General features: G+C 33.9%; 1 protein-coding gene across 28 annotated transcripts in view; it reads left to right on the top strand.

Annotated features, from left to right (window-relative positions):
• Positions 1–301: 301 nt before the first annotated feature.
• Positions 302–26,858, top strand: part of LOC121382870 (zinc finger and SCAN domain-containing protein 10-like) — a 110,648-nt gene continuing 84,091 nt past the window's right edge. For 26 of the 28 annotated variants that reach the window (XR_005959229.1, XR_005959228.1, XM_041512537.1 and 23 more), the window contains exons 1-4: positions 302–417; positions 8,352–9,124; positions 9,630–10,012; positions 10,415–10,470. Coding sequence is in view for 26 of the 28 variants with exons in the window: in XM_041512537.1 (XP_041368471.1) it covers positions 8,383–9,124; positions 9,630–10,012; positions 10,415–10,470 (1,181 nt within the window). In the remaining 2 variants the exon portion in view is untranslated. Of the gene's footprint in view, positions 418–8,351; positions 9,125–9,629; positions 10,013–10,414; positions 10,471–16,294; positions 16,320–22,246; positions 24,428–26,858 lie in introns of those variants that run through there. The other 2 variants (XM_041512534.1, XM_041512541.1) reach the window with 2 other exon arrangements.

Raw genomic sequence — 26,858 nt, 5'->3', positions numbered from 1 at the left:
AAGAAAAAAGTTCTGTCTTAGGCCTAATAATAAATGTTTGACAGTGCGACAGCCATAAGTTAGTTAATAGTTTGAAGTTTCATCAATTTATTATTATTATTTTTAATCATGTACCTAAAATAGAGGTGCCCCTTTTAAACGTTTCACCCCTCCCCTAGAAAATCCGTCATCGATCCCTGAAGCACACAGGCTACATCTACAAGCTATAGGCCTACGCACACACAAACCTGCATTCAAATGTCCATTACTTGTTTTTGAAAGTCTAGGCATATATTTTCAAGATTAAGCTATCAAGGGCAGTAACTCTTTAGAAATGCGTCGTTAGGAAGAAATGATACCGGCTGTAGTTTTTGTCTTAAATGCTTTATTTCAAGAAACGTTAATACGAAAATACACCTCTCCGCCGGTTTATGTCTGGTATGTATATTGTTTTAAATACGTTGCATTCTTTATAGTAAGTTCTGTCGGTAAATAATGCGTGCTTTGTTGAATAAGCTCGCACCTTGCACTGATAAATTAATGGCGGACAAAGGAAGCCACTATAGCTAGACTTGCTCCTGGCATTGTAGCATACTCGGCTATTGCCAGTTGTAGTGCACGGAGATTTGAAATCTGTTTCATTGCCATTGCAACACCAACCAGTATATGGATGATTTATTAAAAAATAAAAATAAACACATTGGCCTTATTTCCCCTCCCCCCAAGAAATTACTAAAAATAGTAAAATATTTGTTAGAATTAAAGGCCGAACCAATATGTTAACAACTATGAAATATGATCAATTGCTCTCCTACCGGTAAAATATCTACCTGGTCCACCCCTTTATTCATTCCATATATAAGCCCCATCAAAAAATCTCTCTTTACATTGATGAAGAAGGTGGGGAGGGGGGAACCAGGTGCATTTTTTTCTGTAGGGTTAACTTTTAGACATGTTGCTGGATTAATTTTTGACAAAAACCACATTGAGTGGGTACAATTTTATAATTTTTACTCGCATATATTCACTTCAATGTTTTATAAATAGGGCCTACATAATATAAAGTTCATATTTGAATCGGTAATATTATTTTTGTGGGTTTTTATAAGTTTTATGATATTTTAAATGAGTTAAAGGAAACATGTCACGAGACAATATTAAAGCTCATTTTAAAAGTAAAATGATATAAAAATAATATACAAATAAGTTTATAACAATAAAAACACCAATCAGTATCAAAATACGATTTATGCATATTTATCTGCAAGCTTTCGGAAGAAACCGGAAGTGACGTCAGTCACACCTGTACTCTTCCTTTGTTTTTAACTGTTTATATATATATATATATATATATATATATATATATATATATGGAGTAAGGGGTTTACGATCTTTTCAGAGCCCAACAATGTCGTACTGTGCAGCCTTTGGGTAATAAACAGTTTAATGGGTTGGGATTATCTTTTTTTTTGGTTTTCCAAAGAATTGTATTCAAACAAACACGTCGTTATTTTATTGCAAAAGAAAATATTGGACACCAACGCCGTACTTCGGGGTCAGCCTATTTACAGCCCGGAGACTTAAACAGAACCCGGATGTTAATGCCGAGGTGTACATTGTTCATATTTGGCACAAAGATACATGTTCATGTTCGGATTGTACATAACGAAATCTGTATTCAACGTCCGAAGAAGGACACACCAATTAAGTCATTAAATAAGGCATATTCAAACATGAGATTTAGCACGAGGAAACATCTCAGTACGATGTATTTAAATAAACAAAAGTGTAGAAAACAAAAATAATTTTTAATAACGTTTTTCATCTTCGGGCGGAGTACGTCGCTAAAAGTTCCTCACCGAACGAAGCCTGAAAGTAACACGAAGACCAAAACAGAATCCGTATGTTAATGCTGAGGCATACATTGTTTACATCTGGCACAAACACCTACCTAAGCATTATGTATTTAACCTTTAGACTACTGGATTAATTTTTAACAAAAACCACGTTGAGTGGGTACAAGTTTATAATTTTTACTCACATATATTCACTTAAATGTTTCATAAATACATGAAATAAAGTTCATATATGAATCGGTAAGTATTATTTTCGTGTCTTTTTTTGTAATTTTTATTATTTTACATCGACTAATGGTGATTAAAATTAGGCAAAAAATCGAAAAAGTTGCGTTTACTTACGGGCATTTGTGGCCAGCTGTCCAGTATTTATGTCCATTATTCCCGATAACAGTGGTTTTCTGACCAGAATTTTTTTTTAAACCCGAACTACGATTCATATTGCAATATTTGGTAATTTTCGTTGTTGGTAAAACGATCAAATTTATTATCAAATTAGCTGTTACAATCAGCTATCGATCCCTGAAAATTACCGCGACATGCCGCCATTGTTGTCAAGCGAAAATACTTGCCGAAAACCACTTTTTGAACTCAAAATTTCAAGGTATTTTCAATTGAAAAAATCAAAACAAAAACCACCATTTTGAAAAAAAAATCTTTTTTCTTTAATTATATTTCCGTTTCCGGTGAGTGTTGTGTGCAAAACGGCGGGAAATATGAATTGGGGAATGCACTGTATACATTGTACAGTATATCGACTGACGTGACGTCGGGCGAGATATCTCGCCTGCAGTAGTCAGAAGGTTAAATATGTAAAAAAAATTATATATATTTTTTTGTTTTGTACCCCCTTTTTTGTAACATTTTTAAATACATCGTACTGAGATGTTTCCTCGTGCCAAATTCCATGTTTGTATATGCCATATTTAATGGCTTATTGACGTTTCTTCTTCGGACAGTGAAGACAGATTTTGTTATGTACAGCCCGAACGTGACAAATGCGATTTAAAAAAAAAAAAAAAATCCTACATTTTTTTGACAATATATTTATATACATCATACCGAGGTGTATCTTTGTACTAAATATGAACAGTATACACATCGGCATTAACACCCGGGTTCTCTTTTTGTCTCCGGGTTAATTTCGGGCTCTGGGCTGACCGGTCTGGTCTGGCACCATCGGTTTCTACACCCCCCGACTCACTATCGTTTCTACTTCAGTATCACTGTTGTAAGTAAATATGTCTTTCTTCATTTACCAACGGCTCAAATTGATACAGTATACACATCGGCATTAACACCCGGGTTCTCTTTTTGTCTCCGGGTTAATTTCGGGCTCTGGGCTGACCGGTCTGGTCTGGCACCATCGGTTTCTACACCCCCCGACTCACTATCGTTTCTACTTCAGTATCACTGTTGTAAGTAAATATGTCTTTCTTCATTTACCAATGGCTCAAATTGATACAGCAAAACGTTTTGTGAACGAACACTCATTTTTTGGGTAAGCTCTGCAAGTCTTTGTGAGTGGTACCGACTAATGCTTAAATGTAAGGCTTCAGACGCATGATCGACGTCACGGACCACATGATCGACCTGCTCATTAAAGATTGGCAATTTACGCTAAGAGCTTGTGTATATTTTTTTACGGAGCAATTTTAAGTAATTATTTTTTTTTTTTTTTTAGGTGATTCAATTTATAATTTATTTCACATGGTTGGTGCCAAATATAGGCCATGTGGCATGTTTCCTTTAATGTTGATTACAATTAGGCAATTTTTTTTGGAAAAAGTCATGTTTACTTACAGGCATTTGTGGCCAGCTGTCCGGTATTTATGTCCATTATTGCCGGTAACCGTGGTTTTCTGATCAGAATTAAAAAAATAATAATACTGCGATTCATATCCCAATATTTGTAGTCCGAAGGTACGTAGAAAGTGTGCTTTCTCCGTCCGAATATTGTTATATACCCTATATATAGCTGGTATTCAAAACTTGTGATGCAATGTTTCAACCGTTTATCAACCGAAATTGTGCAACAAATGTACAGACAAACTTAAAAATGTATACAGGGGTTTCCCCAGGGCTGTAAGGTGTAGCGGGCCGTAAAGTAAGCGCTTTCACGACGAGTAATTGCTTTAAATCAATTGCTACACCTTAATTTCAAATGCTTTAGAATTTTAACAATTACCACGAATATGAGTGTGGCAGTCGATTACCTCTTGCAAACAACTTGTGTAACACTTATTAACAGTATCTCAAGCACACCTAATCACCATGATCGGTAAAACACATCCTTAATGGACCAGTCTTTTGCTCACATTCTTGTGTTAATTGGTGTTTGATAATTTTACTAAACATCTACTGGGACCGATAATCTGCCAGGAAGGTGCTTACGCCTAACATGATTCCTGTGTAAAGCAAACAAGGTTCAAGGCCGATGAAAGAAGAGGCCAATTGACAGAATAAACTGTACCATTTAACTGAATAAACGATCGGTGTATTTTTAAAGTACAGTAAGTTGTCAGTCAACTGTTTCTATCCTGACACCCCTTCCCAAAACACACACACACACACACTGAAAACATCAATCTGTGTATGTCTGACCATTAAACATCAAAAGAAACAGACTTCGGCGAGTACAAAAACATTGCTAAAAACTCGGTTATTATATCCATTACCAGACTTTTTTTTATTATGCCCAATACAGTGTCCGAGATTAAATAATTTGGGAAGTATCACAGTTGGATACTAACATTTCAAAATCTGGTATCCCACCTGAGAATTTAGTATCCCGCTTAAATGATATTCATAAATAACATCGTAATAAACTTGGACGACACTGTTACTTAACTTAACCGGTAAATGACGATTTTCATTGTTTTATCGAAAAATAAAAATGCAGGATTAAAAAAATCAACAACATTATATGGTATCCCGGTGGGATACTGGGTTATTGAAGTCTGGTATCCAAAATTAAATTCTGGTATCCCCGGGATATTGGGATACCGTTAATCTCGAACACTGCCAATACCAGTCTCTCTTTTGTTTTTTGATCTGTTTGATACATACAAGAAAAGTTATATTTTATTTCAGCAGTAAAAACATCTATTTTATTTTTATCTTGTCGGCAATTTCCACCTGGAAAAAATACTTATTTGGCGCAAAATATGTCATGTGATCAGAACAGTTGTTCTTTTGTGCCCCTTCACTGTTGTGTGATATTTTGTCATCAGGGCTAGCTCTGGCACTCACCAAATTCGCCAATTGCAAATTTTGAAAGCAGTTGGCGAATTTTAGTTTAGTTTGTCAACATAATTTCATGTAATAATTGACTTTTTTTTTAATAACTGACAATTTCTGCAATTTTTAAAATTGATTTGACAATTTAGCAAATGTTTTGCTAACCCAGAGCTAGCCCTGGTCATCATTTATAGAGTTAATTTGTTGTAATTGATTATTTTTACTTACCGTCATTTGTTTATTCAGTAATTATCTTGGGTGCCAAATAATATTAACACCGCCTTTATAAAAACTGTGTTCTCGCTGGTGAAAATTAAAGGAGAGCGGTACACAACGTGACTTGTTTCCTTTGATGTCCAGTGTGCAGACTGATCATTGTTTTTTTTCATGTGTGGAAAAAAGTGTGCATTTGCAAATAGCGGTAATAGATGCTGTAAAATATAGTATGGTGCTGGAAGATAAAGAGGAGGGCAGATAACATGAAAGGAGTGCAGCAAAATGCAATAGTGGGGCTAGCTGCCCCGCTTAAATGAAGCAGCGAGAACACTGTTAAAACGAAACTACTTTTATCAGCCAGTGCTTTCAAAATTAATGCCTGTGAATGACTGACATTATCTCTGGTTAAGTTACATAAAATACATTCGTACCAATCCTTTTTGTACCAGATACTGAGGGGATAAATAAGGTGTAGGCCTATCCATAGTCAACTAACACATATCGATATATGGTAACCAAGCTTTCAAATGTTTTTAGTGGATTTGTTTTTTCTGATTTACTTGGAAGATTGAGGTGGGATTGAAGGGGGGGGGGGGTTGGAGTCGCTAATCCGCCCACCTTTACTTTTCACCCAACAAGAACACTGCCCGGTCTTAACAGAATGCCGACATAATAAACATAAAATAATAATTGTAATAATAAAATTAAATTAATAATATAAATTAAATACAAATAATTAAAGAAATATGAAATAAATAATGTAATAATTTTAATTTGAAAATAAAATAAAAACATAATTTGCTGGATCGAAGGCAAACACTTAATTGCTTTCAACCCACTACCTCACTTGTTTTGGCTTGATTTGTGGGGAAAGGTCCTGGTATATACCATACTCACTAAATCCCGATTGAAGTACTTGCATCATTAAGTGTTCTGTGTCTTCAGTTAGGTGCCCATAAGCACAAGATGAAAATCATGAAAATTTATGACCAATTAAGTTACTATTGCCCAAACGGAGTCAGCTATGTAATATCTGCTGCATTCTATTGTCATTAGAAAAGTAAGATGGTATAATCGGTAACCAGTCAATTCATACCATAATCATTTCGTACCCAATTTTACCATTTTGTACCCTGGTCATTTTGTACCATAGTTATTTGGTCATTTCGTACACGTCATTTCGAACCATGGTTCTTTCGTACCATGTCTGTTTGGTCATTTCGTACCAAAGTCATTTCGAATCTCAATCATTTATTGGCAATATACATATGTTCAGAAAAGTGAATTCAATAGGGTTAATGACCACTGAAACACATTTCATTGTTAATTTACTTCTCTTATTCATTTTAACCTTTATTAATTTAAACCACTGCTCATTTTACAAGGTATGCTTACACGTCAACGTTTAATCATCAACAATAACAATAAGAAATGGCATACCATGACAAAAATAAGATACCGAGTACAAAATGACTATGGTACGAAATGACCAAACGTTATGGTACGAGATGGTAAAAAGTAGGTACGAAATGACTGGTACGAAGTGTCCAAAGCACTGGTACGAAATGACCATAAACTATGGTACGAAATGACTAGTAACCGTATAATTAAACACAATTTTTTTTTTTTTAATTTTAAATCCCATTTAGTGATGAAGAATGTCCAATGTAAGCTGTCGTGTTCTTCCATAGTTTAATGGCAGACAGAAAAAAAAGATTTTGAAAACAGTTTTGTTCTACAAAAATATGTGTAAGATTGACAGATTGGGACTAAAGGTTTGTTTCATTCCATGGATGTTCAGGTTCATTCCATAAACAACACCCTATGAGCTTTATAAGTATTAAAATACAGTGTCATTTGTTGATCCACTCTGTTGCCAAACGGTAGGGAGTGCTCGGATACAGTACTGGAATTCGAATCCAGACCTTAGCACTATGTTAGTTGATACCGTTAATTCAATACCCCAAAGAAGGGGAAAATATGGAAGTCTTTCAGAATTTTGGCATGGCTGGTGTGGATTCAGTGCCATAAAAAAAAGTTAAAAAAATATTTAAAAAAATATTAATTACAGTCAGTCAGAAAAAGACAGATCGCCTGTTGCAGGCCTGCGCAAATAAAAAATGTGCATAACCTGAAAAGGGGTTATGCCAAAAGATTTTGCATAACCTATTTTGGTTTGCATAACCTGTATTTTTTTCTTTATAATTAAAAAACCCCAACAACTTAATTTTGAGAAACAAGAGAGTGGCAATGGTAAGTAAACAGTATATGTATACAAATGTTTAAGAAATTTTAAAAAAGAAGAAGATTAGTACAATTGTAATAAATTACCAAAACATAATGAATGTCTGGCTTGGCCTATTATATAAAATACATCATCATGTGTGCATAACTATGATATTTGCAAGTGCAAGGCAATTTCTTACATTAATTTTATAATATTTCTTTTATGTGTATATAATGTTGACATTCAGTCGTGAGTGGGAGAGCTATCCTCCTCATCTGAGGAACAGTGGATACTAATACTGTCACTGCAAATTATCATTGACAATGTCGTCGTCGTCACTGTCACTATTAGATTTTGGAAATACAGGTAATAGTAGGGTCACTGTGACTCTGGTTTCTGGTTGCTGATATCCAGTTAGAGATTGTAATGACCACCACAATGTCGCCATTTCTGATTTCTTAAATTCGGCTATAATGCCTTCTAACAACCAATGGGAATGCACCTACTTCACAAGATATTTATACAAACTTGACTGGTTACGTTACACGCTACGAAAAAGCACTGCGTCTAATGTTTGTACTCGTGATAAAAGTATGTTGGTACGTTGCCGGGACTAACCATTCAGTAAATTTTACGTGAACGGTAAATCGGTTATGCCAAATAAAATGACATAACCGATGCACGAACGAAACGATCGTTCGTGCAATTTGAGCAGGCCTGCTGTTGGACTAGTAGTTAAATTTTTTTAACTCATCTGTCAGGATTTTTACTTTTATGTACCCCTGGGTATCTACATATTATATATGATATTTCATGAAACTTTTCTTTTTCAGATTTTGTTACTAAGCCCGTCAACTCAGCATAATGGATAAACAGTATTCTGTGAAATTTTTCACTTCATTTGTTGAAGCGATGCAAAAGTTGTGTCGAGAATATTTGGAATTTGAACAAGGCGTGGAGCTTAGTGGCTACTTGGCTGTTGAGATTGATAATTTTAAGAAGGAAAGATATGTGCTGAGTGAAATGTTACAAAGTAATGGCAGTGTGATCAGTGAAAGTTATTGTACAAAAGCATTTAAGACTCTTAGAAAAGAAATCCCCAGAAACAGTGGTGCTCATGGGAGTGAAAACATTGCCCCGAGGGATCACATGACCAGAACAGGCAGATCCCATTCTGAGGAGGTGACCATAGTATTACGTGAGAGCCCAGAAACTGTTTTGCATCGTCCAAGTTATCCCATTCATACAACTACCCCACGAAAACAGATGTCTAGTCATAGCCAAAGGCATGGTTTTCACGCCAACCAAAGGGCCCAGCTGTCTAATCGACTGAGAGAGAATTCCTCTGCGTCTGCTACCAACCCATTTGATTCATCACAAACTCACAGCAAGGGGCAGCAGCGGGAAGAAGCTCAACCGTTACAAATTATGCCTCGTGCTCTGGAGGCAGAAATGAAGGACTCTTCCTGGAATGCATCATCTGAATCCAACAGTCCTCATGTTGGCTCACCTTCGTCAGTCACCCCACAATCACCTGCAGCCATTGGTCAAAAACGGGCATATCAAAATACAGACAGCTCCAACTCACCAGCTCCTGTCAAAAAAGGTGGGTGAATTCAGAATTGTGACAGACCAGAATAACACTTGCTGATCTCGGTGTCATACTGTTAATTCTATTTAATACATCGATTACAGAGTTTAAATGATCTACCATATATTTTGGTTTGCCTGTTACCGATCTCATCCGATGCCATTCCCTTAACCAGCCATCAGATAAATATTTTCCCCAAATACAGCTTGAATTTGAAAGAATTCCATACATGTACTTTGCTGATTCAGTTTACTACACAGAATGTAATCTTCCTAATTGTTCAGCAGTGAGAAGTTACTTCTACATTTAAAAGTAATTTGACAAATGTTATAATTGTTTACCACTGCATTGCTGTTACCGTGTGTAAAGGTGGTCTTGATTACTTCTGTGTTTCTTTTTTCTTTAATGTTGAACTTTGATTTGAATATTTGATGATCTTTTGAGTTAAACAATGTGACAAACAGTTGTGCCAGTACAAACATTGATTAGTAACTTTCCATATTTGATATTAACATTTCAGATAGAGTTGATGAGAGCTTACAGTCATTGTTTGATGCAGCACGAGAAATAGCAGAAGTGTCTCAAGCCAATATAGACTCTATTAAAAACAATTATCCAGGCACATCGACAACCGCATTAGCATCCACATCCACCACAGCTGCCAGTGCCTCAGCTACAGCAACCTCCAGCTCTACCTCTGTGTCTTTGGATGAAAGTATTCGCTTGCCACTGCCTGTAGAAGTTAAACAGGAGAAGGAAGATGACATTCCATACATGGTGATAGATAACCCCTCCGACACGGAGGTGAAGACATTCCCCGGTGAAGCCATGTTTGGTGGTGATCAGAACAGTTCAGCAGTGTATTCTGGTGACCAGTCTTCTATGTCACAGAGTGTCTATGGGGTATTTATCACTTTCATTCATTTACCATTTATTGGGGACTCGTTTATACAGCAAATATCAATATTTTATTTTTTTAAATTATATATATTTACATGCTTACAAAATATTTATTTGTTTGGTCATAACTCCTGAATTTGCAATCTTTGTTAGGATGTATCCAACTTAACAGCCTTTTTGTACAACTAAAACGTATGCAGTAAAAAAATTACTTGTTTAGAATATCAGTATATTCAATTTGTTCAGATCGGTCGATTTTTATAGTAAAACTTATTTTTATTTTCTAATGTGGGTTTTTTTTATATTTGTATGTAAAATTATTGTGTCATAAACACAAGTGACTTTTTCTTTCAAGTTTAGAAATCTGTTGGGACTGTTTAATATATGTGTTTTTCTTTTATCCAGGACTCTGTGCATACATCTGACTCACCAGGAGGTGCATCGTGGGACATGGGCCAACAGTAAGTGAATATTTTTTATTAATTTAAAGAGAGTTTATATTTCAAGCATCAATAATGTAAAGTGTTCTCTGTATGAATTGAAAACTTTACAATTCCTAATTCCTCCTCTCTAAAAAAATTATTTTCTTCTTCCCTTAACCTTCTGACTACTAGATTAATTTTAGCAAAAATCGCACCCGAGTGTTAATTTTATTTTTTAGAGCAGTTAATGTTTAAAATTACGCAAAAAAAAAAAAAAAGTTGTGTTTACTTACAAGTACGCATTTGTGTCCAAATGTTCAGTATTTATAGCTGTGTTTTATTGTCCACATTTATTTTTAGAAGTGAACTACGATTCCTATTCCAAAATTTCATATTTGTGTTTGTTGGTAAAACGATCAAATTTATTAACAAATTCACTGACACGATTAGCTATCAATTCTTGAAAAATTACTGCAACGTTCTGCCATTGTTCCCAGGTATTTATTACTAAAAAACCCTGAAAAATATAGCAGCCATTTTAGTCTCAATAAATATACAGAACTTTACATACGTTGTTTTCACTTCCTATTTACAGTACACGCAAAAAATTTCGCGAATAAAATATACCGCGAAAATCGTGAACGCGTTGACAGCACCGCGAATTTAATTACGTGTGAAATTATTTCCGATTTGGTATAATTTTCATGGATACAAAAGACCAGTAGTCAGATGTACCTGTTAAATTTATACCGAGTTTTGTATGCACTTTGCCTTTACCGCCAAATTATCCACAAGGTCACGTGGTTCTGTAAACCTGCATGGTGACATGGATTTGATCGAAGTGACACACAGTTGGGTGTAAGTCTGTTGCGTAATCTCAGTTTTGTTTGTTTTCTTTGTAACCTTGAATTGAAGTTTGTGGGTACCATCAATAATTAAAAGTTATTTCTTCTGATATTTGCGTTTTTCAATTTTCTGTATCACATGTACATGTCCCTTCGATAACATGTCTTATCAGACATACATACAACATTGACGTCTCGCTGACAGCATGTCCAAGTGTGTGCGTGAAATCGTCATTGAAAAGAGTGGCAAATGAAATATGGTTAATTTTGATTTTATTATCGGGGGACACAGTCACGAAAATAATTCCTCATGAAAATGTAAAATGAAAGCCCGATCGCGAATTATTTTAGCCGCGAAAATATTTGCGTATACAGTATTGCACATGCTTATTTTGCAACATAATATATACCATGAGATCGCGTAGCAGTCAAGTGGTATGTTCTTTCGCAAAATAAACGAGTGCAATAAATAGAAAGCTAAAACAACGTATGAAGTTTTGTATTTTACATACCTTTTTTATGTTTTACAAAAACCTTTTTTTTTCATTTAACGTCATAACAATAATTTGTTAAATCTATGATTTAAACTCCTTTCATGGATTTACTTAACATTAAGAATCTTACTTTGCATCAGCCTTATGTAATGTTTTAAATATGATGTGACGTAATTTGTAAATCATAATGAAGTCAATAAATAAAAGGTGCTAACTGTAGTAGTAAAAAAAAGAGAGAGAAGGGAATTCCCCATTTAAAAGTTCCGGTCCAGATCGCACGTATGTGTGATACAAAATAAATTTATCACACTGTTTCAAAATGTCTTTACCAAATGTCTATAGTAAGATTGAATAGGTATGTAATAAAAGCTATTTACTGTTGTTTTATTACTTCCAGTCGGATACATTTGCAAAACGGTGGGAAATATGAATTACAGTATGCATGACGTTGGTCAAGATATTTCGCCTTCAGTAGTCAGAAGGTTAAGAAAGAGTAAACAATATTGATAGTGAAATATATATTTTTATTAAAATTCGGCACTCACGGCAAAACCTAAAAGAACCAGACTACCTTAAATGAAACTGTTTATGCTCTTGTGACAAATGTAGGTTTCAGAGTAACAGAATGCAGCAAAATTGAAGCAGGTATTTAAAAGGCATAAAGTATCTTCCAGTAAAGTCACAGACTACCAGCATTTATATTTTCCATGAAAGACATGTGCAATCTAAAACATTTGTGATTTGTTGTAGTGCATTCAAAAGAATTCCATTCATTAGGGTATGGGGTTGATCCAGTCAAAAGTATCTCAGCTTGTTTTGTCAGTTACCCAGTCTCATTCAAGATTTTAAAGCAAAATTGCTTAGTGTTTTAAGCTGACAATATACAAAAACATACTGAATACATTAAAAAAGCAAGCTAATCCCAGACTGCACTGAGAAATTGTTGTCAATTATTTCTACTACACAGGCAGACTTTCTGCCAAAAACTAATTTGGGGGTACATGCTCAAAACAACAGACAATCTAGGTGGTTATGGGTTTGAATATTTTAAAATTGAACACTGCATTTTACGTGCTTAGACAAATTGTAAACAGCAGTTGTTTTACTTTCATCTATTTAAAAATATATCCATTAATTTTGAAGATTTTGGGGGGGTGTAATTTTACCCTCTGGCAAAAACCCTGACAAGTGTGCAAAACATCAGAAAAAGTGTAAAAACAGATACCATTCAGTAACTTTAAAAGATAGTATCAAAGTTTGTATTTTGGTCTTTTCTTAAATGGCAGATGATAATCTTAAAATGCTATTGATGTATTTGCTGTTTATTCATCATGATGGTCTGCAGTTGTTACTATTGGGAATCCTATACAAGTTAAATAAACTAGAATCAAAATGTCCAGCAGATACCAGCTTCAGCTGTAAAGGCGTTATGCTACAGTCGTTTCATTTAATTCATTTATACTTATTTTCATGATTATGTCCAGTTACGATTCGAGCACACCTCCACTATCTGGGCTGTCCATCCAGGACAGTGGGTTAGTGGTTTGTTGTTAGTGGATAGGGAGACAGAAGTCAGTTTGGTGGCCTTACACCTACCCATTGGTTTGTTAGATTCACTCTGGGTGGGAACTGATCATGCGATGTGAGTGGTTCAACCCAGTACTTACAAACCTCGGGTCAAATAGCTTAACTACTACACCATCGAGGCCAGTTATGCAGTTAACATATTTTAACTATTTCCTTCCGTTCTATTTAATCCTCTTAACATAATCCCCTTAAGATGCTTGAAGTATAGATGTCTCACATTACAAAAAAAATTGCAACTGTGTTCTTACGTAGGTCATGTTTCGTATTTGAGATGTATGAAACATTCAAGTACATGATGCCAGCTAATGTTTACTTATTATTGCCCTGGCCCAGAACATTTTTAATATTTCAGATTAATTCAGCATATTCCATTAATATGCATTGACATGCATCAATAGATTATTGAGCAGCCTACATTTTAACAACAATAGCAGATTTAATTTCAGTACTTTATAGTTGAACAGTATGCATACAACAAGGTAGTGATTCCTTAGTAGATTGAAGTCATTTAGTGAATGTTAATATTAGAATTGATCAAAAGTATCCTGATACAACTTTGATAACAAAAAGTTTTTTAACAAGTAGATTTTGGGGTGGTTCTTTTCATGTTTTGGTGGGCCAAGTCCTGGTGTAGCAGTTGATATATGAATTCACAACAGTGCTTTATAAAATGTTAGAATCCTACCTGTAATAAGTAATTTACTGTGCATTTGCCAATTGTGGTGGTTTTATACCAATTGGTACATTTCACACAACCCCCCATTTGATACCTGAACACTTCATCAGCCACTTTTTCATATCTAGCATTTTTAATTGCAAGAAATTGCAATTGCGTCTTTGCCAAAAATAGTTTTTCGCAAACCACAGTTTAATGGCTACTGTACATTGTTCATTTTCAGTTTTACATCCGTTGGTAACTTCAGTAATCCAAGCGCTTCAGTAATCCAAGCATGTTGAATAGTATGATGGTTGGACATTATTCAAACATTTGTCATTCACTGAACATTGAACATTTCAGAAACACTGAAAAGAATCTTGCAAACTTACCTGGTTTTGACATTTTTCATAACAGATTTCCCCAAATAGTTTCAATTATAGAGATATTTTATTTTTCTCATGTTGCATGTCAGCAAAGTCACATAATTTAACACAGTTTACCATCACCATGATCATGATGTCACTGATGTGTTCTTGTAATCATAGGACACAGACCTATAATAGTGAGTTTTTTCAATTTTGAATATCAAACATGCTTGTAACATACAACGTTATTGTCTCCATTTATCTCTGTTTTGTATTTATTAGATAACATAATGAGTAATTTCAACTTCTTGTTTGAATGTTTCATCATCAAAGAAAGAAGAATTAAAAAAAAACCCACACAATCCAAAACCTCTTCACAATCTCACATACAAAATAACATTGAAACTTGTTTTATCCATTTATTAATTTGTCACAAACATAATTGTTATATTTTAAAGATAATTGTCTTATTTTAGTATAAACTTCAGTTTGTTATGTTTTATTTGTTTCTGCTCATGACAACTTAAAAACATAGTTGCAATTTTTTTTAACAATATAGTTAGTAATAGGCCTATATTTAATATTGCATTTTAATTAAGACTTCATGTGAACGTCGGACGCCATATAACCGTAAATAAAATGTGTTGAGTGCATCGTTAAATAAAACATTTATTTCTTTCTTTCATGTGAATGTTTGTCATTAAGAATTACAAACTAATAATACCACATATAAATACTAATTACAAATTTTAAAATACTTTTTTTTTGGCCGTATTTAGTCAAGTCCTAATTTCAAGTCCTGAAAACATAATTTTATTATTGACCCGTTAAGTCGACCCATTAAAAACAAATTATAAATATTGGAGTATTTCTTACTTTCAGAAAATAAGAACCATAAATACCAATATACGATATTTGAACAAAAGGAAAATTATTTTTGAAACTTTGCCTTGGGACATTGCAATATTTCGTATGATATCCAATGTAAAACTGAAAGTACAATCACATGTATAACCGCAGTATTAACAATGTAAGAAGAATAACTCTGTTTTGGAAAGTAAACTGTTTTTCGTACCAAATGATGTATGTCCCTGTTGCCCTAGTGAACTGCAGAGACCAGTGTAAACTATTTTCAGTGAAAGCTCATTAATATTCATGAAGCTAATCATGGACATTGTGCACAAAAGATTGTTTTGAACAACAATTACTGCCAGTGACCAGATTTTAGAATAAATATAGGCTACAGGTAGGTAGTAATGTTTACACGTGCAATTAGTGATGGTTATTTTAACTATTAAGTGTGACTGCTGTGGATGAGATCACAAGTCTTTCGCTATAACCAAAACCGATCTAATGCCAAAATAATAAGTTGTAGAAAATAAATTTGTAAAATTAACGTTTGTGAGTATAGATACAGGGCATAATTCAACAATAAAACTTGCAAAATCATTTCGAAAAAAGTAATATTTTATTCTGATTTTTTTTTGCCCTCTTATTAGTCGATCCCAAAATTATATATAAAAACAATCAGTGAATAAAATTTGACTTATAGATGAAAATATATAGGGTAATATTAATTCAATGTCTTTCATTTTATCTCTATTTCTACAAGTCAGTCTGGACCCAACAGTTTCAGGAATTTTAAAAAAGAAGTGAAAATTAATGGTTAAAGATACTTTCCTGCTTAAACTTTCTCGTTGATGAAAATGTTTCTGTTTTATGAAGAAAAACCTTTTTTAAAAATCCCAGCAGATGATAACAATGTGATGTTGATTGGGCAAATTGTGCACAAGAAAACATGTTAAGGAATTTAAAGCATGATGCCATTGACAATATTAAATGTAGGCAAGCTACAAATTCTTTTATATGCATACAAAATAATTCAAACTGTCTGAAAATATATTTGTTTTTCAGGTTCTTGTAATAAATAAAAATAAAGGGACAGTCCTGAGTTTGTTGTTGTTAAAATGTTGCCACTAACAGATGTTTTAATGACTTCAGTTGTATATTAAATACATTTTTCCTGCATGAAACATCAGTGGTTATGTATTAAATGTGTTTTTAATCATCCTAGTATTTTTACTAGGTCAGATTTCATTTATTCCCTACAGAATATTTGGGAGACCAAAGTTTGGGCTACATACGAACATTAGGACGACAAGAAACACCATTAATATTCTAAACAAGATACTATTTTTAGTATGTAATAATAAGTCGGACACATGTTAAAATGGCAACAAACTCTCTTTAAACAGTGGTCATGTGACAGTCTCTTTAAACAATTTTAATTTGTTTTTGATTCACATGAAGTCTTAATATTTTTCTGATATGTTTTATGTATAGAGGAATTGTACTACACCTATCTATACAATATTTAATATGGAAAGCACACAACAATCAGTTATAAAATTGACCAGTAAATTGTTATTTTACCAGAGTACATGCCAATAATTTGAAACAGGCATACAAGATCTATAGAAATTGCAATAAAAAAAAACAAGACAGTATAGCACATTTTATTTTAGAGAAAATTATTGGGGATTTTTGTTGAAACCTTTCATTTTTGTGAGTTGCCCAAAAAACCATTTCCTGTCCTTCGTAAATGTTGAAATGGCCGCAATTAACTTCTCTTTTTTTTCAAAACCTTCCAAGTTTTCTCGACTTTTTTGAGGGGGGTCAAATACAATTTTTGTACATGTTATTGGTTCAGTAAAACTGGTTTACATATTTGACAGCAGACCTTGTGTGTGTTCTAGATATTGAATTTTGTATAGTTAGTGACTGAATATTCAGGACTATTTACTGCCAACTTAACTGAAAGATGTTTTAATTGTTGTGTATTTGACACTGGTAAGTCTTTCTCTTGAATCCACTGTGTAATTCCATCCATACCTGCATGTAATTCGGTGAAACGACAAGGATTTATGTGATCAAGTTGACCAAGATTAAACCTCAGCATGACAAAGGAGCAAATTAGACATTTGTATGGAGTAAAAACATTCACCACCAACTGCCTTCATGGTAGAAAGAATGGACTCCCCCAAATTAAGGTTTTTTTGTCACAGGAAATGAAAATTGCTACTTGTGCTCCATTTTGAAACCCCTGACCTTTCACTTGTCAGGTATGAATACTATATAATCTGTACTGTATACTTTTGACCTATATTTATCTGTGTGTGAATAGTCGTGTTGATTTTCAAATGTTGGTATAAAATCTGCACTGTATTTAGAGTGTTTCAGTTGTGTTAAAAAATAATTTCACCTTGGATATACCGATGAAAGGCAATACTAGCCTTTTTAATTTTTCACTGATGTTTGAAAACAAACAGTCATTTAATTGTTTGTGATCTGGATCTCCAAGAACTAACATCTATGACTTAAAGCCAGTACGACGCCCATTGTCTTGATACTTACAAGAAAGAGTGTTGATCTAACCTTTCATTCATTCATTCATTGACGAAAAGTATACATTATTAATTTTAATTTAAAAAAGCAAACACATCGCTAAATGAACATGTGCAAGGAATCTTCTTATATTCAGTTTCTTAAGCAGTGTCATAATGACATCTATAAGACTCGTACATTCCTTTTTTGTTTATCAGAATCGAAATGCACCATTGCTTATAATTTCCTGCAAAATGCATTCTAGCTGATGAGAAATAATGATGTCACATAATTCTATGACATTGGATAACAAGCAGGGAATGCGGAAATAAACAGTTGAAACATTACCAAGAGAAACATTAAATTAGAGGCACTATGACTAGCAAGAGTATCAAAATCATATTAATAACAAAGTAAAAAACAAAATGTGATAAATCTAAACATACATTTACCCTTAACAGTTACTCACTGATTACCTCCAAATGCATTCTTTATTTGTAACATAACCTCCAAATGCATTCTTTATTTGTAACATAAAAACCAGGGAGTGCCAGTGAATCCATCTGCGTTTTGGTGTACATCGTGTACATTTCTAAATCTGAGAGATACTCCTTAAAAAAAGTACTTACCTTGTTTTTGTGGTATTTGCAGAATTAAACTCAGTATGAATAAAGGTGGTTATCATCTTGTTGAAGCCTTGAAGGGCAGCAAAACATTTTGTCAAAGTTTATGCTTTTTTACATTAAAATTAGCAGTTGACTTTGCATTATGTTTACCTTCTCATTAATTGGATAGAATTTTTTTTCCTCTTTGTTTTCATTCGTTAAATCTCCTAGACTGGCGGCACCGACTGAGGGCAATATCACTATTTATGGAAGGTCATGTGACTGGTTTTCAACCAATACAGATATATTCTCTTTATGTAATAAAAAAAAAATGATTGACCTGTTTAGTTGATCAATAACAAAATGGACAAAAATAGAATTTCTTGTTTTCAGAAATGAGAATCTTCAGTGACTAACTAAATTAAGCAATGTTTGAACTGAAGCAAATTATTTTAGGGACTTTATCTTTGTGCATGGGAGTTTGTTTCCAGTGAAATCAACTTAAATCATAATATGCCAGTGGATGGAGAAGACTTTCAATATTACCTTGTATCCTGATCCTGAGTTTTAGCAAGACTTCTGTTTGTTCCCCCAATTAAAATAAACACAAATCCTGCTTTTTCCTGCTGATCCCCATTGGTGGACTCATTTGGGATATTTCTAGTTCCAGTCAGTGGTACATTGTATTACAATGCAAGCTTGATTAATATTATTCATGAAGCTGAAGTTATTTTATTGACAATTTTCAATTTTGTATTTTCCATTAATGCCAGTGTCCAGATATTAAATTGAAGAAGGTAGAAACTAGAACTATGTTGTATTTAACCATTTGTAGATTGTCATGCTGTTTTTACAGTCGCATATTGGATTTTACCGGCGACATTGAGTATTCTAAGTCAACTTTCTTTATAAATTTTGTTTGCTTATTTTGATGGCAAACAACACTTTACAATGTTAAAATGATGTATGATATAAAAAAATATTCAGGTCTGATAACATTTTCACTAAGATCTCATACTCGTGTTGTGAATAACCTGTGTATGAGCAGTGATAGTCAACAGGTGACTTTCATACACAATTACATGTGCCTTTTAAAGTGTGTATGACAACAACATATGAGTGGAGTGTTTTAATAGTTCCTTATCAGTGTATTTAACAGTCAGCAAGATACAACATTTGGATTGCATGTATGTGGAGAGCATTAGTTCAGTAATATCTTTATTTTAACACGCAGACATTTGCATAACATGACAGTGGCATTATTTTCTGGAATCCATGACATGGCTTGAAGATTTTTTAACCCATGGCAGGATGACAAATATATTGTGTTAATCTTTGTTAACTGGTATTGACATTATCATCTGAGGTCGATAGGGACCACCTGTACCTGTATCTCACGTGGCCAAAGTGTTTTAACTAATACAATCCATACCAATTTGTATGTATGACTACACAACGTTAACGGTTAGTATGCCCATGTTTCAAGATGTTTTTCATTCTGATTGTTGAGAGTGTCATGAAACTGAAATTGTTATTTGTTGCATGTTTGAACGAGTAGACATGCAGTTTCGGGGATATTTGTACATACAGTGTTGAGCATTTTAATAACACTAGAATCAAATGGAGATTGAAAATTGTTTGTGAGGATGTTCGCAATTTAAAGAGTTACACCAGGTTTGAAGGACTTCATACAAGAATCTTGCCAACAACAAAACAACAATTTGCTTTGAATATCGTACCCTGCATACTTAAATCTAAGCCAGATACGACAGTCCTTGTCATTTTAGAAAACATTTTATTTTGCAATATAATTTACAGTGGTATGTTTTAAATTTCAAAATTGCTGATGGAAGATAGAGTACCAATAAAGACCTAAGAATCTGCTATTCTGTTTATTTTTATTTGTTTCCTTTCTTCTTCTTTTTTATTTTTTTGGTGTAGTGGGAATATACATTTTTCTTTATATGTATTGTAGCATGGTTTCTCGATCATCTGTCAACAGGAAAAAACTGAAAGCAAAATGTCCAGCTAAATACAACATATATTTGTTGAAACAGAAGACAAGAGCACAAGCTGCTCGCAGTGAACTAAAAGCAGAATTGGCTAAAGAGAAACCCGCACAATGGGCCATAGAGAGAAGGGAGCACATAAACTTGAAACAAAGAGAGAGGAATAGAAAAGGAAATAAACTAAAGGAATAAGAAAACAAATGAAATGAAAATATTTGTAAGACAGAGGTATTGCTTTGAAAAAAAAAGAGAAGAAAACATAACTGAAGAAAAGGAAAGGGAAACAAATTTTCATAGAAAAGACCGACTCTGACAGACAAAATGGAACAAAGGATTTCTTTATTAATAAATTAAAAGTAATTCTGGTTTCGGATCCAGTAGCCTTGGAAAAATGTGTCAAGTTGTTCATAGTTGCATTGTGACCCATAAAAGACAGATTGTGAAGAAAGTAGAAAGCATTGTCATATGCTGAAATGCCAACTGTGTTGTATGCTGAAATACCCAGAAGGTTATGGATATAACTAAAGTTCCACATAGAACAAGTGGAAGAAACTTGATGTTAGTGTGTCCTTGCTGCATTCTTATCTTAGAATGTCTAAATCAAGTGAAGAAATGATGGATTATTTTGATACTGCATTCAAAAGCTGTGCCTGGATAATATATTAACTAATAGTGGTACAGTTAGGAGATCTAAATATTTAATGATCATAGTTCTGGGGAGTAGTCTTTAATTGTATTTCCCCAAAACTGAATTTTTCTTCTTCTTCTTCTGACTTCATATTTTTGGGGCATTTTTTTTGGGGCATTTTATGATGTCGGTTAAGAACTAAAAATTAAAACATTCTTGAAAGTATATAACTAAGGTCTTTTTTTTTCTTCTTTTTTCAGTAGGGAGAATTTGTGTGACGAATGCGGGAGACATTTTGCCTCCCCCTACTCCCTCCAGAGACACACATTAATTAAACATGCAGGACTAGGGAGATACGTGTGCCCTGAATGTGGCCGAATGTTTACCTCCAATAACCACTTACAAGGACACATGAGTGCCTGCCATACAGCTAACAAAAGATTCAAGTGTGAAGCATGTGGCAAAGAGTTTACCTACAAGAAAAATTTGGATTACCATATTAGCAGAGATGTTTGTAATGAGAAAGCATCTTCCACAGTGTCCATATGTGAAATATGCCTTAAGATGTTTAAATCCAAGAGAGGCTTGCACCTGCATTATGCAGTTCACAAGAAATCATCTTAATATATGAAGTTGCCATGGTTTACTGTACTTGTAAGCATCATTACGCTTTAACTTTCATCTACCTGGTTTAACTAATTGATGTACATGGTCTTAAAAGCTACTGGCTGAAATTTCAAAAGGTTTTCTGTTGGTAATAATTTGAGCTTTGATTACAGTATCCAGTTAAGTGCAGAATGCTTTATTTCATTAATGAAGGGGTGCAGATGGCCATTTCAAATGCCAATGACCAAAATATTGCTTGCAACAGACAAATACGTGGAACCCATATTTAAAAGGAAAAGTACAATTGTCATCAGAATTCTTGCTTTACATGATCAGCAATATGTTACATTTATTGGGTGTACTTTTGTCTTAAAGTGACCAGTGATTGCAATTAGTGGTGAGATGCTGTTAGTAATACATTGGATTGGGCTTCTTTCTTTCTTTCTTTCTTTTTTAATTTTTTTTTGGTTCAGCTTGCTTCATCTTTTTTGTAGTTCTTTTTAATGTATTGGAACATATACTGTGTTTGGTATGTGTGTAGAATATTTAATTTTGGATTACATCACTCTCTTAATTTTTTTTTTTGAAGTTAGGTAGAGTATTTTCCTTGAAACTTTTTTTCCTTCCATTTCAGAATGGAGAAAAGCCCCAACTTCACTAAATTGAGCAGCACTGATATATTGATCAGTGGTATGTCGTTTGTGTGCAGTTTGTGTGGCCGGGCCTTTACCTACCGCACCAACTTGATACGGCATCACAAGAGCATTCACGAGCAGAAGCGATATGCATGCAAGGTGTGCTGCCAACAGTTTAGTCGGATGTATGCACTGAATTCACACATGAAGGCTCATGGGCATTATGCATGATGGTGAAAGTGATGCAGTTATCACCAGAATGGAGGATTTGGCACAGGATGGTAGTCATGGTGACACTGGTGTGTTACGGATGATGGTGAAAGTGATGTTAGTGTCACCAGAATGGAGGATTTAGTACAGGATGGTAGTCATGGTGACACTGGTGCATTACGGATGATGATGAAAGTGATGTTATTGGAACTAGAACAGACGATTTGGTACAGGATGGTAGTCATGGTGACATTAGTGCATTGCACGTAATGGTGAAAGTGATGTTATTGGAACTAGAACGGACGATTTGGTACAGGATGGTAGTCATGGTGACACCAGTATTCTGTATTGTTGTTGATAGTGCAGGAACATTAGCAACATTTGCTATCAGTAAAAAACCCCAAATTGATTAGCAACTACTGAAATAGTATTTAATGTTACAGAATAGTGTTGTGATCTCTGAACCTTGTGATACTGAATGAAATGTTCCCTGTGGTATGTTTTCAGACTGTTGGTGCCTGAAGATCTTTTGGATACAGGCACTTTAATAGTATCCTAATCCTAATCGGACTGTTACGTCTGACTACTGTTTGTGCTTTGCTGGATTGTGAAACAGAATTGTTCTAGCATTGGTTCATTATTTTTTTAGTTTGTTTCACTTTATTTTGTTTAACAACGCTTCTAGAGCACTTTGATTTATTAATCATCGGCTGTTGGATCTCAAACATTTGATAATAGATATATCAAGAATTTAATGACTGAATGAAAGACTGAATAAGACTGACTATACATGTAGTACTTACTGCTGTATTTAAGGAAAATGGTTTATAAAGTTGCATTTACTGACACACATTTGTGTCTAGATGGCCAGTATTTATGGCATTGTTCCCAATAACTGTTTTTCTTACCAGAATTGTTTTTGGAAACAATGATTCACATCCCAATATTTTATGATTTTCGTTGTTGGTAAAAGGGTCAAATTTATTATCAAATTGACTGTTACAAATAGCTAGCAATTCCTGAGAATTACCGCAACTCTCCGCCATTGTTTTCAAGCGAAAATACTCGCCCAAAAACCTCCACATTTTCAACTAAAAACGTCCAGGTATCTCTCATGCAGGGCTAGCTCTGCCACTCTCCAAATTCACCAATTGCGAATTTTGAGAACAGTTAACAAACTTTATTTTGATTTGGAGAAACAAATAATTGTCTAACGATTAATATCTTGTTGAAAAATAATTTAGCAGAATTTTCTGATTACCAAGAGCTATAGTCCTGTCATGTAAAAACTAAAATGGCCATTATCAAGACAAGTCTCGATCCGTGTTCTATTACTAAAATGGCAGGAAATGTGAATGAGTGAATGTACTGTATATAGTGTGTTAATGTCTCATCTAAAATGGCTATATCAGTGCTTGGAAAGTTGGAATTGTTGGGCTCCTAATTTCAGTGGAATTGCTGTTTTTTTGTCCTTCGTATTTATGGTAAGAGATGGTCACAAAGCATTGTCTTTTGATTGCAAAAATAAAATATCAACATAGCCAGATGTTATGTTCAGATGTTTAGATGTTTGGTTATTTATTTAGTAATTGCTATTGTTTAATTGATTATAGCTAACTCAGTGGACACCTATCTATCTACCTTTATTACACCAGCAGTCACTCATAACAGGGAAAATATTTTCCATATTTTCTCAGTGAGAAATATTCTGCATTGGTCTAACGAACAATGATTTGACACCAGTGACCTTGTCAGTACTAAATATGACATCATCACGATTTGGCAAACACAAAATGACGTCATGTAGTTTAAAGAGTTTGCATTTACGGCTATCTGTTTTTGGTGTTAAATTTAACTATGTGATTTTAATGCAGTTCATTATAGAATTTTTAGCAAAATAAAGAGAACTTTTGTTTTTGAAAATTATGTATGAACGTGATTAAATAACAAAGTTATAGCAATACTCATAAAAGTGTGTAAACTGGTTTACATCGTTTCGATACATGTATGTGCATGTGTGTCGAAAATAAAGGCTTTTAGAGACAAAATAGCTGAGGTAATAAATAGAATACGGTAACAAACTCGGTACAAGCTATCAAATTTATGTCCATCATGAAATAATTTTCATTTGTTACTCACTAAAGCTCATGACAGCTGAAAATTATTTCATTTGGGACATAAATTTGATAATAACTGGTAACTTGTTTATTATCCTCTATTTCTGTTAGATGATCTCAACATGAAAAGGAACAAAACATACTGAAATGTGATCTTCATTGTAGATTGTATTTTTAATGTGTTTATTTTTGAATCTTTGTATTAGGCGTAGTAAAAAAAATTGTTTGGTTCCGGTTACCTGACCGTCCCTAGATTTTTTGTGCTGACCCTAAACTTTTTTTAACCTACCTCTCTCCCCCCCCCCCCCTTTTTTTTTCCCACCTGTTTTATTTAATAATCCATTAAAGGGACATACCCTAGTTTCAACCCGTAAAAATTAACACTAAGTTTAGTTAATCTACATACCTGTAACACGTTTGGATAGAGTTACAATTGAGTGAAGCATGAGTCTGTGAAATGGTGAATTACCCTCGAAAAATAGACTAAAACGCCACTCCATAACTGTTACTTCTCAGACGCACGTGCGTTTTTAAAAATATGAGAAATGCCATTTGTGATATTAAAAACACCAGGATGACCAAAAGCAATTCAAATGTACGTCTATTGATAATCTAAACAATAAAATCTAAGTAAAGTATGATTTAAGTTATCAAAAACGGTTATAATAGTAAAAAAATACGCGTTAGTGTTTAAAAACTAGGGTATGTCCCTTTAATATCCATCCTAATTTTTGTCGACTCTTAAAAACAACAACTGCAGAGAGATGCCACGAGATCTGTCAGTCCAAGATCTCATTGCCAGAAGACCCGGAACACTTCGCGCAATTTTACTTCCGAAGAGTTTCAAATGAAAAGCTTCCGAGAGCCATTCGGAACTCCTCGTACATTTCCACGAAATATAAGCGTAGCGGAATGTGACGAGGTGTTCCGATTCCTTGAATGTCGTTTCATTGGAAATTGATTTAAATACATGTGTAATATTATTTGATTTGAATGAGCACATTTTTGACATTCTACTCTGTAAATGGAAGACGCCATTGACACCACATGCTCTCGGACGTGTTCTCGTACTCATTCGGAACTTGTGAATCCAATCTTCAAAATGTTACGCTAGATTACTGTTAAAAAGCAGAATGATAAAAATTTCCAGTCTATTTTGGTAGGGGAATTCCCTAAAACGTAATCGAACTTCTAGAAATACCGAGTTACAATTCAATGTTAAACATAAAGAGTACCCAAAACTTTAAGAAATGACAACTCTTTTCACATTTAATAGCGTCTGCAGTGCTGTAGTTGTGACGGGGTGTAACCATGTTGTGGATCAGACCTTTAAAAGCAAAAATACAAACCTGTTTTACCTCTGTCAACAGTGCAAAGATACTGTGCAGTGTCCTTATGGACGACCAAAAAGGAAACTGTTTTCCTGAAAATAGTTGTTTTCTTTTGATATCTCTGCTATGAGGATAGTTAGTATGGAGATCTTTTTGTTAACTTATTTTGTTAATTTTTATTGATATCTTCGTTGTGTTCATGATGTACATTTTGTTACTGCAATACTGGCAAAGAAATAGGCCGGGAAGATCAGTGTTGTTGCTGTAGTTGTGAGGGTGTGTAACCATGTTGTGGATCAGACCTTTGATATTAAAACTTTTTTCCAATGAACAAATTATAGTGTTATTTTAGTGTTATCGTAGTTTATAACCTTACCGTGTAGTATTAGACTTGGGTGGAGTTTACATTAATACCGATTGTGGTTTGACTAGGTTTCGACATGGGTTTTTTTTATAGAAAATAATTAATGATTCTCATTAGAGAATAATTAATGATTCTCATTAGAGTATGTATTGTCAGTTACACTGTAACACAAAGAAAGAGCTTTTAATATATTAATCTGCTATACTATTCAGGAAATATTAGCTCGAAAATGGGTTGAAAAAAAAGAAGTTTTCCCTAACTACCTACCCTATTTGTTTTTGGCATGTAACAGGAACCAAACAAATTTTTTTACTTGGCCTTACTGTAAAATGTGTTGATCCTTTATTGTAACAAATTACAAACTACTTTTTATATATATATATATAATAGTTTCCATGTGTGGATATGGTGGGGACTCCCAAATATTGTGAACGTACCTGAAACATCCCATATTGAAAATGCTACTGTAAATAAATTATAAAATGTTGTGTTTTGTTGTTATTGTTGAAGTTGATTACATTAGAGCATCTGAAATACTGTCAGTATGTGGTAACTTGTTGCTGAACACAAATCAAAACAAAGATCTTAT

This window comes from Gigantopelta aegis, chromosome 10, assembly GCF_016097555.1.
Source record: "Gigantopelta aegis isolate Gae_Host chromosome 10, Gae_host_genome, whole genome shotgun sequence".
Lineage (NCBI taxonomy): Eukaryota > Metazoa > Mollusca > Gastropoda > Neomphalida > Peltospiridae > Gigantopelta > Gigantopelta aegis.
This window is presented reverse-complemented; position numbering and strand designations above follow the sequence as displayed.